This window comes from Choloepus didactylus, chromosome 4, assembly GCF_015220235.1.
Source record: "Choloepus didactylus isolate mChoDid1 chromosome 4, mChoDid1.pri, whole genome shotgun sequence".
Lineage (NCBI taxonomy): Eukaryota > Metazoa > Chordata > Mammalia > Pilosa > Megalonychidae > Choloepus > Choloepus didactylus.
In genome coordinates, this window is record NC_051310.1 from 4,942,607 (window position 1) to 4,960,444 (window position 17,838).

Genomic DNA, 17,838 nt, shown 5'->3' on the forward strand with positions numbered 1-17,838 from the left:
CCAATACCATAAATCCCGAAGCCGGTGCTGGCCTTTATTGCTGAAAGACAGCTCGACGGCCACCGTGATGGGTAGCTTTCCCTGATGGAGCTAAGACTGACATAGAGTCCAAGCCCCGCCTCTGACAGCTGGTTTCTACCCAGCTCCTTCGCAGGCTGCTCTTCCACCCCCGCTCCCGGCTCCAGCACAGCGCGCTCGTCTCCACGGACCCTGCAGACCCTGTGACCTTCAGGTCTTGGCAGAGCAAGGTCCCTTTCCTCCTTCCCCAACACCCCACCCCCAACCCCACACCCTTTGAGAGCTGGTCCTCCTCCACCAGAAGTGCCTCTCTTAGTTGGTCCTTCTCTGCTTTCACAGAACTCTGGGGGGGCCGTTATCACATGCCATCATCATCATTTCTTTTCCATCTCCTTCAGTGGATGCTTTCTAGTCCTGGCCTGTCTTTCGAGTCTATACTTTGTGATGCTTTGAAAGATCAACAGAATGTGATATAATCAACATTTAATACATATTTGTTGACTTAATCTCTCTCTGTAAACACTGACAGATTGGCCCAAGTATGATAGCCCTAGATATAAGATCATCTACCTACATGTTGGATGGATTGTATGGCATATGAATAAAACTGCTTTAAAAGAAGAAAAGAAAAGATCACTGTACCTAAGCTACATTCATCCATGATGCAAAAACTCACTAGGCTCTTATGTCCAGTTCCAAAGAAGACACTCATTTAAACTGAACACACACTTTAAACACAGCTCACTTCCACCTGAGCAGTTCACAAAGCCCATCAACTAGGCCCTCCTGGTTCTACCAAGCTCCCTGTGCATCACTCTATCTAGAAATCCCTCCATGCTTGACACAAAAGCTTATTTTCATTCATTGTTTGTTTCCTGATCCAGTCCTTACTTTTCCAAGTTCAACCAACTGCTCTGCCTGATATGTTTCCTTCCTCTTTTTCCACTAAGTGCCAGTAGACATTTTGTACAAACCACATACAGAATAGAGGCTAATATAACAGCAGACCCTCCTCAAACCTGATGTGTAACTTCTCTAAGACAAAACTGAAAAACAAATCCAATGGGAGCCAGTTTTCTTCTTGTGAAAGACAATGTGGCTACAAAATAACTTACACCTAACAAAAGCCACTTATCAGTCATGCCTTCAGTAGCAGGCTACTCCTTAGGCCATCTTCCATCTTCCCCACCCTGGCTGCCAGCCAGTTCTGAGAACTCAAGTAGCACATGCCCTAGACCTGGACCTGCTAGTTCTCTGGTTTGAAAGCTCAAGAGGCCAGACTGTGCTCCCCCCCGAGGGCAAGTCTGTCTGGTTCACAACAGCACCCCTGGAGCTTGGCACAGGGCCTGACACACAATGGATCTCAAATAACTACCTGCCGAATGAATACGCCGAGGCAGACATAAGTTCATTACCAAAAGAAGCTGGGTGGGAGGCTTAGCAAGGTGCACAGCAGCTGGGTATGGGAAAGTATATAAAGCCGTGCAGCATAAAAGACCAGGGCAAGGGGCAAGTGACACCCCCTCACTAAGCTCCAGTTTCATCATCAGTCAAATGGAGACGACAATACTTTCTATCTCTGGCCACAAGGGACCATGGTGGCTTTATTCTGCCAATGTCTGGAATTCTACTGAGAAATGGGACAGCACAAAGTAAAAGTCCCGAATCCCGCTGAGAAAGAGAGGAGAAACAAAGGGCAGGGAAGAGAAGAGAGTAGAAGGAGAACCTGAAGTAATGAGATGTCATAAGAGATACAAGAAGAGTTGGCCGCAAAGGCGAAAGAAGACAGAGAGCCCAGATATCGGTGCTAACGTCGGCGCTCTCTACCCTTTACTGATTTACCGCCAGCCAGGCCTGTGCCTCGCACTTTACCTGCACTGATTCATTCAGTCCTCCCACCAGGGCAGAGGCAGAAACTACTCTTTCCATTCAGGTGACGGAACCGAAGCTCAGCGTGGTGATGCCCCGTGCCCGGAGCACACAGCCCGACGCCGGGGCACCCCGTTCTTCAGCGCTCGCTACCTACTTCACCTCTCAGGGGAACAGCAGGACTGCGGGGCGGTCGACACTCAGCCACGAAAGGAGCACTTACTGGGCACTACTGCGCATGGGTCAGGGCTGCCGCCAGGCGCTGGTGGGCAGGGGCGGCGGGGGCTGCGAGGGCCCGGGGGACAGAGGGCAACGTCACCCCCGCCCAGGGAGCCCGGCGCCCCGGGGCCCGCCGTGCCGAGGGGAGGCGAGGGTGGGGCCGCGGGGCGGGGGTGGCCGGAGCGCGGCCGCCGGCGTCGGGTGTTGTCGCCGCGGGTCCTCGGGCAGCGGAGCCCCCGGGGGCCTGAGGCGAGGGCGGTGTGGCCGGGAGGCGGGAGCGGCGGGGCTGAGGCGACGGGCGAGTGCCGGGAGGCGGAGGAGGGGGCGCGGGCCAGGCGTCGGCGACGTCGCGGGACTCACCTCCCGCCGCAGCCCCTCGGGACTCGACGGCCCGGCCCGGCCCGGCCGGAGGACGTGGGGACCGACCCGGGCCGCGGGGGCTGCCGGGAGCCCGTTTCCTGGGCAACGGGGTCGACACCGCCAAGCGGCAGCTGGCTCCGCCGGGGGCTAGCGCGGCAGAGCCACGGGAGGAGGCGGGTTGGGCGGGGCGGAAGTGACGTCGATCGCTTCCGGGGGCGGGGCTCCGCGCTCTTTCCCGGGATGCGAGCCGGCGGCATGGAAGGTGCGTGAGACACGCGGGGTTCCCGCGGCAGGGAGGCTGCGGGTGTTGGGGCCCGGGCCGCGGGCTGGAGCCGAGGCTGGGAAGTCCTCTCCCGTGCACTGTCTGCCGAAGACTCGCTTTTCCCAAGCCTCGGTCGTTTTGTGTGTAGTGACAGCTAAACGCGATGACGTATGCAGGGGATTAGCATGGTTCTTAACTCTCAAACCGTTATTTTCGTCGATATGAATTAGTGTCCGTGGAGCCTGCCCAGCTCCTCCAGAAATCCTTCCCCGAACTCCCCTCAGAGTTACCTGCCTAGAGCATTCTGCTAGAGGTGAAAACGGTCGCTCAGCGAGAGCTCTCAGGGCGTGCACCAGCTCCTTTGAGCCTCACTTAGGCCCATGACATCCTTACGGGTGGGAAGTGCTGTTAGGCACCATGCTGTGCCTCGCTCTGCCCGGTGTTGTGACTGGTTACTGATCCCTGCTTCCCTGCTAGCCTGTGAGTTTTTTGAACTTAAGAACCCTGCTCTGTTTTCAGTTCCTAAAAATGTTCTGGGTATGTGACCGGCAGAGGATGACTAAGATGAGCCCCCAGTGAGGGGAGACAAACCCTTAGACAATTAAGTAAAGACAAGTGGGAAGAGCTTTCCTCCCTTTAACACATTTAATTCAGCACCTACTATTGTGCTGTGGTATAAGCGAGAACCAAACAGTCCCTACCTTGCTGGATTTACGGTCTAGGGTGCATATAGACATTTAAAGAAGCAACTATGCTCTGCTGAGGTTAGATAGTGGGAATATAGGATGTTCCCAAAACCTAGGGCAGCGTGTCCCAGTCCAACCTGGGGATCCAAGAAGACTTCTTTGTAGATGTGACTTTTTAAAAACGTAAATTAGATCATATCACTTCCCTACAGGAAGCCCATTGCTCACTTTCCATTGTATTTTGTATAAATCCAAACTTTTTTCTTGGCCTATAAAATTCTAGTTGTCTGATCCCCTTCTCACCTACCACTCCCCGCTCCACCATCCATTTCATTCTAGGGACATTGCTCTTTCTCTGTGCTTTAAACTCGCCAAGCTCGTTCTCACCTTATGGCCGTGTGTCTGCCGTTGTCTCTCCCCTTTTCTGGCTTCTCATTAACGTCTCAGCCTAAAACGGCACCTTCTCAGGGGGTCACTCTAACACAAGACCCCGTTTTACTTTCTTTGTGGCACTTACGGTCTGAACTGATCATGATCATTTAATGGTTCCTTATCTGCCTCCTCCTTAAAAAGTGAGTTCCTTGAAAACTGTTCTGGTCCATTTGTTCAATCACTTCATGCCCTGTACCTGACGTATTATAGGCACACAGCAAGTATTTGTTACTCATGTGTGAAAGAAGGAATGGAAAATCAATATGATATTTAAAAGCTGAGCCCTAAAGGATACTGGGAGTTTTCAAGGTGACTGGAGGCACACTCGGACAGAAAGAATATTCCAGGTCAAGGTCAGAACTTGTGCAGCACCGGGGCTGAGGCATCAGAGTTCGTGGGTGAGGTTGAAGCTGAGCAAGCAATGGTCAGGACTTAGATAAGAGACTTTTGTGTAATAGGCAATATATTGGGTGCTTGCTTTGTGCTAGTCCCTCACGGCATTACATATGTTATCTAATCCTCACAACAACTCTGTGAAGTAGTTATTATTTGTATCCCATTTTACAGATGAGAATATTGAGGCTACTAGCGGTTAACTGACTTGCCCAAGATCACACAGCTAGTGGTGGAAGAGCTGAGATTCCGACTCGGGCCATGTTGGTCCTCGGAGTCCAGGCTCCAAGCCACAAAGCGACTCTGTGGCCTCAATTCCCTAAGGGGCCTCTTATGGAATTGGGATTTTATCCTGTGGGCCGGGAGAAGCCTTTAAGGGCAGAGGAAGAGAGGGCACGGGGCGGAAAAGGGAACACAAAAGCCCTGAGTCACCTTCCGGTGTCAGGGAGCTTCCCTCTGAAGGTGGCATCTGGGGGAGTCTTGGAGGATGGGAGGATTAGGTGAAGGAAGGAGCTTTCCAGGCAGAAAGAACTCCATGTGCAAAGTCCTGGAGGCCACCAGCTCTTGAAGAGCGGCCAGTGGTGCGTTTTAGCTAGAGGACGAGGGGACGGGGCCGAGGGGAAGCCAGGTCCTGAAGGGCGGTCGGGGGTGTGGACCTCACCTGAGTTCCACACGGAGCACTGCTGACCCAGGTGACTGCATCTCCGGCATCCAGTGCTCTTGTCCTCGGAGTCTTGGAATAATAACAAGCAGTTGCGAACCATGAACCACGAGGCTCTAAACAAGTTTAAGGTATCAAAATGCCTGCCCAAGGATCCCCTAAGGACTGGGGGCTTTATCCTATGGAGAAGGTTATGGGAGCCATCGAGGTCTTCCAGCAGAAAGTCACAATTCACCTTATGTTTCGTCTTCAAACGTGGTGAGAGGGCTTAAGGTAAAAACATTGTGGAGCCATTTAGCTGGGAAAGGATTCGGCTACATCTAGTGAAACTTAGAATGTAAAAGTAGAGATCAAGTTCTCCTTTTTCTTGTTTTGGGAAATGAACTTTCACAATCATCCAGACTTCTTATGTACCACTGATTTAGCGTTTCAGGTGGTTTCTCTATTGACGTTTGCCCTACAATTATGATTGTGGATTTCATAATGATCACGTTTCTTTTACTCCATATCAGCAAAGACTCTCGGAATTGCAACTCCCAGAAAACCTGTCTTATCTGTCAGTGCAAGAAGAATTAAGGACAATGCAGCCGATTGGCATAATTTAATCCTGAAATGGGAAACGCTCAATGATGCGGGTTTTGCTACTGCAAACAGTATTGCCAACCTGAAAATCAGTTTATTGTAAGTACACAGAGTGCTTCCTGCACTGAGTTTTTGTTTTTTTTTTTTAAATTCAGTTTTACTGAGATATATTCACATACCATACAGTCATCCATGGTATACAATCAACTGTTCACAGTACCATCATATAGTTGTCCGTTCACCCCAATCTATTTTTGATCATTTTCCTTGTACCAGAAGGAATCAGAATACAAATAAAAAAGAAAAATAAAAAACAACACCCAAATCACACCCCCCATCCCACCCTATTTTTCATTTAGTTTTTGTCCCCATTTTTCTACCCATCCATCCATACACTAGATAAAGGGAATGCGATCCACAAGGTTTTCACAATCACACTCTCACCCCTTGTAAGCTACATTGTTATACAATCGTCTTCAAGAGTCAAGGCTACTGGGTTGGAGTTTGGTAGTTTCAGGTATTTACTCCTAGCTATTCCAATACATTAAAACCTAAAAAGGGTTATCTATATAGTGCATAAGAATGTCCACCAGAGTGACCTCTCGACTCCATTTGGAATCTCTCGCTCACTGAATCTATTTCTTCTCATTTTGCATCCCCCTTTTAGTCAAGAAGATGTTCTCAATCCCATGATGCCAGGTCCAGATTCATCCTCGGGAGTCATATCCAGCATTGCCAGGGAGATTTACACCCCTGGGAGTCAGGTGCCACATAGGGGGGCAGGCAGTGAGTTCACCTGCCGAGGTGGCTCAGAGAGAAAGAGAGGGCCGCATCTGAGCAACAAAGAGGTACTCAGGGGAGACTCACAATTATAAGCAGGTTTAGCCTCTCCTTCTGCGCTGAGTTTTTCACCCTTAATGATGGGGCAGAAGTTTCCTGGTGGTCTATAAGAGGGGAAGGGTATCTCTATTTATCATCATGGATAAATTAAAAAACAAAATATTAAGCAAAAATGCAAGTGGTAAAAGCATACATGCATCATGAACTGTAACTGTTTATTTTTAAGCACCAAGTGGGACTACATATTATTCATGGTTGCATCTGTAAATAAAATTATAAAAATAAAGTGTAAGGATACAGGCTCAATTCACGATGGTGGTAGCTTCTGGGAAGAATGTGTGTTGGTGTGGTGGATAAAGGGGACTGCACCTTTATAATGTTGCATTTTATTTCTTAAAAAAAATGAGATTTTGGAATGAAGTGAGAATGGGAGGGAGAGGGGGTGTTGTATAGCATATAAAATTTCCTATTTTTAAAATAGTACCTGTTGGTAGTCATGCTATTCAATCAAGGCCTTGTGGTTTTTAATCCTGAAACTTAAGGAACCTCTTGGATGTTTTATTTTATTAGAATACAGTATGGGTGCAATATTAACTGTACACACACAATTGTCATGTTAATGTAAATCATAAATCTGACTAGATCAATAGATGTTAATTTTTTATAAATTTGCCACTGAAGTTCAATAAAGCAGTTTGTTTTAAGGAAAAAAAAGACAAAGGAATTATGGAAAAAATGTTAGCAGTTGCCAATTCTGGTTGGCACTTTCTATTCTTTGCACTTTCCTGTATATTCTCAGAGTTAATAAGTGAAAAAAATGTCCTTCAGCTTACCTTTATCTACAGACTACAGTGTTAACTCCCTGGCATTATCCCCTGGCTCTGGCCAACCTGTTCTCTTGTGAAATTTCCTCTGACACGTCATGTACTTTTCGCCCTCTGTTGTCTTTTCCTGGTGGAATCCTGCTAAGCAAGTTCCACCAAACAGTTCTTACCTTTAATACATATGATGATCCTCTGATTTTGTCTCTCTATTTTAATCTGTTAAATTTTTTTCTTGAATGTTGATTGTGCCCCATAGGTCACAGCCATCAGTTTAAAATCCACATTCCTCGATTGTCAACTCTTTGAGAGAAAGGGCCATGTCTTTGTACCCCCAGCTCTGTGCCCTGCTCCCAGGATGCCACACTCTGGCTAAATCTACTCACTTTATCCACTGCGAAACTGAGTATCCCATGTCACATTCATTGTATATGTAAATAAGTAAACATTTATTATAACATGAAACGACAAGGCTTATATAAAAGGTCTGAAGTAATTAATATGGAAACTGAGTTTTCTACAGTTTATCATAACACAATAAGGCAATCAAGCTTCAAGAGTGTATTTTGTTCCCATTATTTTCCATCTTTTCCAGGACTAAAGACAAGGTGGAATTAGAGAACAGCAGCCCAGCTTCTGATGGAAATGAAGAAAAGAAGTATCCAGAATATAACCAGGACCTCGAGGCGCTGTGTGAGGCCCTGCAGGCCACCTTGGATGGTTTGGTAAGAGTCAATGATCCTGGCCACCGGTCGTCGCTACCCCTGACTCTGATGGATGTCGTTGGGTTTGTTTGACCCCTCAGCGGCGTTCCTCACTGCTGACGATGCTTCCTTCTCCAGGCTCTTTTTCCTTCTGCTCTCTGGCCTGTTTTCCCTCTTTGGCCTCTTCTGCTGCTGCCTCTTCCCCTGCTTGCCCCATAAATCTTAATGCCCCTCAGGACACTGCCTTCGGCCGCCTGCCCTGCTTGCCCTTCACAGTGTCTGGGCAATTTCACACGGTTCTGGGGCTTCAGATGGTTAATATTTGACTGTGTGGGCCAGACAAGCTCTGTGGCAACTACTCAACTCTGCCTTCGTAGCACAAAAGTAGCTGTACACAATACATAAATGAATGAGCTGGGCTGTGTTTTAGGAAAACTTCATTTATGGACATCAGCATTTTAATCTTATATGATTTTCATGAGTCACAAAATTATTATTCTTTGGATTTTTTTCGATTGTTTGAAAATGTAAAAACCATCCTTAGCTTGCAGGCTGCACAAAAATTGGCGAATAGGCCAGTTTTGGCCCATGGGCTATAGTTTCCCAACCCCTGATCTTGCACATTAGATACTCAGTAAACATTGTTGAATAAACTAATGGCTGAATGTGCTGGCCACCAGATGTGGCTGTAACAACACCTCATCTCTTCGCCACCCATAGGAAATAAGGTTTTGCACGTATTGAACTTGGATAACTTGAAGCTTACCCGTAAACATGCAGGATCTTTATATTTTAACCTTTTCTGATGGAGCTGTTTCTAATGCTTCCTGTGCATCCTTGCCTATTTAAACAAAATATATTGAACATAATTGTATTTCTCTAAGATATCACTTATTTAAGTTTAGTGTTTCACCTAATATAAGACAGACTATGGGTTTAAAAGAGATTTTTAGGAAAAAAAATACTACGCTGTTAAATATCACATCATCCGTAAGATACATATTTAGTTGCAGAAACACTAAAATAAGAAAAAAATGTGCATTGGGGGCATTTGGAATTTTGGCTTTTCTTTATGATTGAATTGCAGAATTGTCTTCAGGACTTTTTGAAGTTTATGGGGTTATTGGACTCACACTTGACTCCTCTAAGGAAACTGTTAGGTTTTGGTAACTGTCCTTGCGCTCCTTGTGATTCCATCTTCCACTTGGCCTTGGGGTTGTGCTGTGATACGCAGCCCTTGCCCCATGGCCCAGCTTCCTCCGACCACAGTATAGAAAGTCAGCTGATGTGCTCCCTGTCAGTCTCCCAGCCTGTGGCCTCCTCCCTTCTTAAAAAGGGATTTGGCAAGGATCAGTGAGGAGGAGGGGCGCGGTGTCCTGGCACCAAGCCAGCAGCCAGAAGCACTGGCAGACGGCTGGAATGATGCAGGAAGATGGTTCTCAGCTTGGGGTTCAGGGTCATTAATGCCAAGACTGACCCTGCGGCCTGAACATGTCTTCCCAGGCCCCCCACGTGCGCCCACCCTGCGGGAACCGGGGACCACGTGGCCTCTCCAGTCTCCCAAACCCCCAGGGCTCTGGTGCAGTGATTTTTTCTTTTTAATTAATAAACTCTATTTTTTAGAGCAGTTTTAGATTTACAGAAAGATTGAGGAGCTATAACAGAGAGTTCCCATATACCGACCCAATTTCCCCTGCTCTTCACATCTTACGTTAGTATACTGTGCATTTGTTACAATTAAGGAGCCAAATTGATCCATCCTTATTAGAGCCCACACTTTATTCATATATTCTAGATTTTGACCTAATGTCCTTGGTCCCAGGACCCCATGTGACCTTTCGTCGCCGCCTCTCCTTAGCCTCCTCTGGGCTGTGCCAGTTTCTCAGACTTCCCGTGTCGGTGATGATGTGGCAGTTCCCCGGCGCTCTGGCCAGGTGTCTCATAGACGGTCCCCCAGGTGGGATTTGTGTGATGTTCTTCTCATGGTTAGACTGGGGTTATGGGCTTTGGGGCAGAAGACCCCAGAGGCAAAGTGCCCTTCTCATCCCAATCACGTGCATCAAGGGTGCTGCTGTTACTGCCGTAGGCAGTGGTCTCCATCACCTGGCCCAGGTGGTGGTGGTCGGGTCTCCCCACCGGAAAAGTGCTTCCTCCCCCCCTTTCCGTACTGTGCCTTGGGAGGGAAGCTGTTATTAAGGAGTGGGGAGTCAGGCTCCACCTCGGCGAGAGAGAGGAGCTACATGAATTACTTGGAACTCTTCTGCAGAGATTTGCCTCTTCTCCCCCATTTAGTTTGTACAGTCATTTTTATATCAGTATAGGCTCATGGATGTTTACCTGGTACTTTGGATTGCAATCCACTGGTACTGTATTTTGCGGCTCAAATTGTTCTGGCTTTGGCCACTGGGAGCTCTTTCAGTTGGCCCCTGGGCCCCTCTGACCTACCCCTGTCATTGTGGGGTTTGTGGGATTTTTGTTGTTGCTGCTGTTGTTGTTGTTGATACTTCCTTACTTTCCAGCACTGCAGTTCTGGAATCAGCGCTGGTTCCTGTTACTAGAGAATGGTCTTCTGCTCCACGGCTGGGCCCTGGGGATCAGGCTCCGAGGTTCTCTGCTCAGTGGATTTATTCTAATTTAAAGTTGGTTTGGAAATAAGTTCTCATTCCATGTTCAAAACCAAAAGTTGATGTTATAAGAAAACTAAGACTGTCTCTCCTGTTTTCCTCCATCGTTTAGAGAGAGTGATTTCCCAGACTTGCTTTAAGTGTCTGTAATCCATGTGATCCTTCTGGGTGGTTTGACGCGTACCTTTCCCTACACTGGGTAACATTTTGCCGTGTGGTCGCATCAGCTGTGGGAGTTGTCGTACTGGCCTCGGAGTGGGAGTGTGGGCCACAGTACACACATGGAAGTAACTTTAGTCTCTTTAGTAATGACAGCTTTGGAATAGAGCTGGGCACCTCTGGCCCGGTGTCAGGCCTCCAGTATTTTCCTTGCTTTCTGATCTTTACAAGCTTCTCTTCGAGTGGGTGGGAACAGAGCCACCCCAGAGTACAGAGGAAAGGGTGTAGGATCGGGTGTCCAGGGATGTGGGGTCAGAGACGTGGCCCCAAGCTTGGGCTTGTCTCTTTCCTAGCTCAAAACCTCAAGCAGTTTCCTCAGTTACGCAACAGAAATTGTGAGCCCTGCCTTCTGGGGTGGGGCCAAGCCAAATAGGGAGCCTAAAAACACCTGGGAAAGGAATATGAGTTCTTTTAAAAATTAATGTTGGTTAAATTTACCATATGTCACTTGAGATGTAATTGGAAGAAGGTTGAAAGGACCAAGTGCAAAAATTAAGTTTTTTTGTTTTTCCCCTGTGTACATAAAGCCAAGTACATGTAGGAATTAGAAATCAGTAGACCTGTGCTACTTACATCTGAAATCCTGGAGTTTCTTCACCTATGCATTTTATTTAACAAATGCTTATAAGGCTCCAGCCAGGCGCTTCACGGACACTCACTCGTCCCCTGCTCCTCCCAGCCCTGTGCGTGTGGGAACTTGATGAGCCGCACGCCCAGTGGGGCCGATGTCGGCGGAGTTGGGAAGTGGCTGGGCAGGTGACACAGCTGTGGGACTTACTGTGGAGCCTGATATCCGCCAGGCACCGTCGACGTCAGCTGTCACTACCTCCTTCTACCTGTCGTCATGACCATTTTATAAAAAAGGAAACCAGAGCTCAGAGGGTTTCAGTAAACTCAGTAATGGGAAATGAATTTAGTGATAGTCAGTCAATACCATAATAAAGTAAAGTAAAGGCAGGCAATAAAAGAGAGTGAGAATTGAGCTCCTTACTTGATGCCTTTTCTCCTTGCATTCCATAAAAGCAGCAAGAGCACCTGTGTCAGGATTCTCCCGGGTCTTTGGGGCTAAAAAATTAGTGCCGCGAGAAAATCTCAGTGCTGTGGGACCCAGCTAGCTTTGTCTTCTCTTCTCTGTTCCTGAAGTAATCCAAATCAGTGAAAGCACAACTGCCTGCTTCCATCTCCCTTGAAATTTGCCGTACATGGAGTCAGCGGTGCTAAATTATTGGAATTTTAGCCTCAATAGACTTACACTTCTTAGCTTTGAAATCTCATAGTCATTGACTCTGAGATAGGAGTAGATTTCAGATAATATTCAAAATTACTGTCTTTTCAGACCAAAATACAGATGAAGATGGAAAAGCTGTCCTCAACAACCAAAGGGATCTGTGACCTAGAAAAGTACCACTATGGAGAGGACAGTGCACGGCCCACCCTGTTCCACACCTGGCCCACGGCCCACTTCTGTAAGTTGTTCTTTTCAGCACTGATTTTCGGGGGTGGGTAGAAATGAGGGCATTTGGTATCATTCAGATCTCAAGAACGGGACAAGGCTTTGAAATTTGACTCGAGGCTGTAGTATCTTAAAACCAGCATTTCATCTTGGCTTTAATACCTAGCAGCCAGCAAAGAATATTAAACTTAATTAGAGACTAAGAAGCAAGTAGCCATTATTAACCCTTTGAAGCAATGGGAGGAATGAATTCCACCTCCTCTGTGGAGGCAGAAATCTATCGGGTTTTTTTCCTGAGGCAGAAAGGCAGTTTTTGTTTGTCTTAATTAAAAAATAAATTGAGGTCACTTTAGCTAACCCCATGGGAGAAGACTGCTGGGAAAATGGACTCATTATTTAAATAAAGAAACTTCTTAAGGGGTTACTTTTAGCTTTATCAGTTCAAAGTAGGGGCTTAGCCATTTGATGTTGATTTTTTTTTAAAGTGCCATACAATCTATTTGATGTTGATTTGATACTGCACTTGTTAAATGAGGGAGAAAAGGATAAAATCATTTAATGTAATAATAGGCTTCTTGAACTACTGTGAGTTTGAGGTGAATCTATTTACAGTCACTGCAGGTCACTAGGAGTTCAGTTGACAAGGTTATATTTAATTTCATGATACTTACCATGTTATCTAATTCTGTGCGTCCGTGCCAGCTGGAGCGATAAAGACCCAGCCGTCTGGTGCCTCTGCATCTCAGAACCGTTTCTGATGCGGGTTCCAACAAGGGGCTTTTAAAAGTGTCCACTCAAAGAGGTCCAGAGCAGTTCCTTGAACTCGAGCGATTAACGGGATCTGACGGTCGTTTCAGATGATGTTTCCCGCAGGCTCTCCGACATGTACCGGAAGGAGCTCCTCCTGAAGCGCGCCGTGGTGGAGGGGCTGGCCCACGCCGCAGACCGCGATCTCACCCTGAGCTACCTGTCCATGTGGCTGCACCAGCCATACGTGGAGAGCAGCAGCAAGCTGCAGCTGGAGGGCATGCTGCTAGAAACGGGGCACCGGCCACTGTGACTTCCCAGAACCCTCCGCTTCTGGGCTCAGCCGCAGACCACTCCTTCCACGTCTCCCAAAGCGGACAGCCTCGAATTCCCCTCTCCCATGTAGGCCGCAGGGCCACACCCCGGCCTAAGATGCCTGGCTCTGGTGTGGCCACCCGCCAACCTTCGGACTTCCAGGCTGGACCATTTCCACAGCTCCCCGTGGCCTCTCCTTTCCCAGGCACTAGGCACATCTGTGCTGCTGCAAGCCGCCCACCATTTGGTGCTGCCCACCGCTCAGCACCCCCACCCCTCGGCGTCACCCACCACTCAGCAACACCTGCACTTACTCTGAGTGCTCTCGGGCAAAATAAGGGAGTTCCTGAACAGAATGGGTCATCTGGTTTTTGTAAATAAAGTGTATTTTATGCATTATGTTTGCACACAAAAGTCCTGCTTTAATATTTTTGCTTTATATGTGTCTATATTGCTTGAATTTTTATGAAAATATATTAGTTTTGTAATTACAACTAATTCTTAAGGTACTGTGGAGTTGAGTAAAGATGTGACAGGCCAAGTAAAGCATCTTCTGTGCTTATTCTGGCATAAATCTCAGAGTCTGGCAGATTTGTGCAAGCACTTCCACGGAAAATGTATCCTGTGAGAATAAGAGAAAAGTCAACAGCTTTGAAACAGACGGAAGAAGCTGGCCAAAAATTAGGGTGTGGAGAAAATACTGAGCTACCCAAACTCCTGCTTTAAACTGTGTTCTTTTCTGTTGCATTGCTTGTTACATGGCTTCTTCATCTGTGTTTGCCTTTTTCTTAAATTCTCGGATCCCCAACTGTTTATTTCTGTGGGACTGTGTACATAGTGATGTTCAATAAATAATAGTTTTTAATCGTGTTGTTTTTGTTTTTTTATGTTTAAACACTTATCTATGTGTATCAAGATGTTTTTAACTTTGATTCACTAAATAAAGACTTAGATGTGTAGAATGCAGAGCCGGGAAGGACCTCAGGAAACCACCACGTAGGACACCTGCTCCGTGCCTTTCACGGACGCAGAAACCAAGGCAGAGTCAGCCTGCGGCCGTCCGAGTGAGTGGCAGACCCAGGCTGGCTTTTCTCTTAGAGACCAGAGGTGGAGCCCTCAGGCTCTATTTATTAATCTTTTTATTCATTTTTTTTTTTTTTTACCAAGAAGTACCAAGAACTTTCTACATACTCAGCCCTGTGCTTGGAACTGGGGCTCAAAAACAACAGAACAATCCTCAAAGGAGACTTTCAGACTGGCAGGGAAGGCAGGCTTGTAATTTGACACATGCAGTTATGTCACAAGTGTCATCATAAAATAACTTGTCTGTGTCTGGGGAGGATCCACGTTACATTGCTTCCAGGCACAAATTTAAGAAGCTCCGTGCTATGTGATGTGGGGTGAAACTGCAGCTCTAGCATCCAACAGTAAGTGCCTCCCAGGAGAAGGAAGAAAATCGTCCAAAACTACAAGGCTGTCTATATGGCAGGCACGTATTTTGAGAGAAAGTTAGGATTTCTCCCTGTGGAACTTGACACATCAAAAGCAACTTTTCTTAGGATTCTCTTCCCTCAGCCTTTGCAGTCCATTAGGAGCTGTCATAAAAGTAGCCAGTCTGCTTTGGTTTTCTCGGCTACTCAAAGCAAACACCATGAAATGGGGCAGGTTAAACAATGGGAATTTATTCACTCATAGTTTTGAGGCTGGGAAAGTATCCAAATCAAGGCATCATCAAGGCGATGCTTTCTTCCTGAAGACCGGCTGCCGGGATCCTGGGCTCCTCGGCCACATGGCAAGGCACGGGGCGGCAGCTCCTGGTCTCTCTTCTCCGGGAGTCTTCAGCTTCTTGCTTCTCTGGCGCTCTCTCTCGCTCACTCGCTCTCTCTCTCAATCTCTCTCTCTCTCTCTCTCTCTGTCTGAATTTCATTCTCTTATAAAAAGACTAGTAATGGGATTAGGACCATCCTAACTGAGGAAAGTCCTACTTACAGTGGGCTCACACCCACAGGAATGGATTAAGTTTAAGAACATGTTTTGGGGGGGCACATACAGCCTCAAACCACACTACCATCAGTCGTCTTGTAGTCTGAAAACGACGTGGTTAGTGATCAACAGAAATGGTCCAGGCCTGCCAGGTGCTCCTTGCATGCTCGGAAAGCAGATGGCTGTCAGCACTTGCAGAGGCCAGTGGGCAGCACAGGGGAGGGCTGGGCATGAGGGTCCATCGGCAGTGTTTCAGGTTTGAGGGGACCGAAGGATTTAACAGCATGAACAGGCCTTTGTAGGGCATGTCCTCTGGCCTTGATGACATGCCCCATGGACATCTATCATCAAGTAACCCAGGAGGACTGATGGGCAGGATTGACACTGCTATAGACGAACGAGTCAAAGAGCTAAGGGGTAAACAAGTCATCCAGCGGCACTGGCCCGGGGATCCCTCACAAAATGGAAGAGGCATCAAATTAAAGGAAGAGACCTCAGGTTGTTGAATTTGCTGAGTTCAAAGCCATCTCACAACTGTCAAAATAACAAATGAAAGGGGCAATGAAGCAGCCAGAGAACGGATTTGGAACTTGTAGTTAAACATAGTGCATAAATCACACATGGTTATCTCCTCTGCTGCCAGAAACCCTGCCAAATCGACAATAAAGCAATAAAAAAGGTAGAAATCCATAGAGAATAGAATTGGGGAAAAGTATGGGGATGAATTTTTGTTGACTGCATTATATTAAAAAAAAAAAAACCACCCTAAAAAGAAAAATGACTCCAGGAATTACAAAAACTCACACAAAAGCAGAAAAGTAACCACAATGTACTGCACAGTGCAGTACACGGTCCACAATGGCCGTGAGGAGCATTTGCAGGTCATAAACGATGACCCCATTCTTGGCTGATGACCTGCACCTCCAGTTCCCTTGTGGTTGGGGGAGACCATGTGGCTAGCTGTGGCCTGTGAGTTGTGAGAAGTGCTTTTCACGCTGGTTTGAGCTCTCCTGGAGCTCTCTCCCTTCCCCTGGCAGGGCCCCCAGCAGGGTTTGAAACCTGGACCCCCCGCCCGGCCCTCCGGAGCGGAGCTGGTGCACCCCTCAAGGCAGACATGCAGCGTGAGCAAGAAACATTCACCTTGGTTGTTTCACGCTGCCGAGACCCGGGAGCTGTTGTGACAGCCTGTCCAGGCGGATTCATGAAAGTTTTAAGTGCACTGGGAGATGGGGCTTGGCAGTGACTACTAGTTGTCCTTCAGTATTGATTCTCCACTTGCTCATTTTAGTTTTAGATGGCACGTGGCTTAGGAGTACATTTCCGAACGTTCTTTGCGGCCAGGTGTGACCTGGGTCATCGTGATGGATGAGATGTGGGCGAAGTGCCCCGAAAAGCTGTGTGCGCCCCACCTGCTTCCTCACCTCCTGGTGGATAGAGTGGGCAGGAGAAGGCGGGAGGGGAAGGGGCCGCATCAGGGGTGAGGAGGGAACTGGGTCAGCACCAGCTCTGGAGCAAAGCCACCAGACGTCCCCCGTGCATGCCAGCTCTCGTTTGCACTTGAGAACTAAAATTCAGTGTCATGGAAGCCACTGATATCCCTGTTTTCTCTTCTAAAGCAGCCAGCAGATGAAGTGGAAGAAGGGGATGTGTGCCCATGGGTGGCAGTGATGGCTGCAAAAAATAATGCCTAAACTTGGAAAATCAAGAAGTGACAGTATAAACTTGTTATTTAGTGATGTGCACAGAAGTGTCTTAGAGAATGTGACAGTTTAAACCATATGAATGTGTAACCTTGTAAGAAAGAAAAACTAAATAAGAAAAAGAAAACTGCAAAAAAAAACAGGCAATTTTCTTGGAAAAACAAGTTTGCAAGAAAGAAAAGGTCCCTGTTGTACACTACATGGCTCAGCAAGGAACAACATTTTGACTGTCAACATAAGCACTAAATACTGACTTGGTAACAATTTGTGACATAACCACACAGGAAGCGAGAAGCTGGGAGGCGTGCAAGTCATGTCACGTGTGTCACAACAGCCAGTCCACCGACAGCATCTCACCAGGATACACCAGGAAAAGAGCCACGTGGGCATGACTCAGGAACAGGGAGTAGATAACTAAAAAGGAGGAAAGTGGCTGCCTCTGCCGAGGGGAACTGAGGGCTGAGGTCGGGCCTGTCAGGGCCCAGCACAGACCCGTCAGTAGTACTTGACCTTTTCAACTGTGTGCCCACTGTTTCTTAGATGAAAATGAGAATTTATTTCTGAAATAGGTGCTTAAGAGGACATTCAAGATCGATTCTCCTGTGGCCCCTTGACTTCCTTGCTCACTTCCCCCAGGTGCGGCTGCAGGCCCCGTGGTGCTTTCCAGGAACGTTCCATCTTAAGGAGCAGTGGCTGAGCAGGGACTCCGTGGCAGGCACCGTGATAAACACTGAAAACACACGTTCTCACCGAAGTCTCCCACCGGCCACCCTGGGGAGTCACACGGGTGACACCTGTCCCCGGGTGTGTGGTCGAATGCCTCTTCATGACTGCTCCCAGTCTGAGAATTTTAAATCCAAGTAATTATAAATTATAAATGAATTATAAATTTAAACTTTTGGTATAGATACTAAAAAGTTATGGATGAAAGGAAATTTCTGCTTGCCATG

General features: G+C 47.3%; 2 protein-coding genes across 10 annotated transcripts in view; one reads left to right on the top strand and one right to left on the bottom strand.

The window, feature by feature from the left end:
* The window catches only part of TECPR2 (tectonin beta-propeller repeat containing 2), a 155,113-nt gene extending 152,476 nt beyond the window's left edge, over window positions 1-2,637 (bottom strand). For 2 of the 6 annotated variants that reach the window (XM_037831806.1, XM_037831801.1), the window contains exon 1: window positions 2,111-2,359. In XM_037831806.1, coding sequence (XP_037687734.1) covers window positions 2,111-2,127 — 17 coding nt within the window. In that variant the 5' untranslated portion in view covers window positions 2,128-2,359. Of the gene's footprint in view, window positions 1-1,890; window positions 2,074-2,110; window positions 2,361-2,466 lie in introns of those variants that run through there. The other 4 variants (XM_037831805.1, XM_037831804.1, XM_037831802.1 and 1 more) reach the window with 4 other exon arrangements.
* LOC119531056 (cyclin dependent kinase 2 interacting protein) lies at window positions 1,534-14,070 on the top strand. Of its 4 annotated transcripts, none has more exons than XM_037831810.1 (5): window positions 1,534-2,129; window positions 5,413-5,581; window positions 7,739-7,868; window positions 12,027-12,156; window positions 13,017-13,185. In XM_037831810.1, exons 1-5 carry the CDS (start codon window positions 1,979-1,981, stop codon window positions 13,049-13,051), a joined length of 615 nt encoding a protein of 204 aa, XP_037687738.1. In that variant the 5' UTR covers window positions 1,534-1,978; the 3' UTR covers window positions 13,052-13,185. The 4 variants fall into 4 exon arrangements, with proteins under 4 accessions (XP_037687738.1, XP_037687737.1, XP_037687735.1 ...); XM_037831809.1 differs by having other exon boundaries at window positions 1,538-2,129; window positions 12,846-13,143; XM_037831807.1 differs by having other exon boundaries at window positions 1,540-2,129; window positions 13,001-14,070.
* Window positions 14,071-17,838: the final 3,768 nt, after the last annotated feature.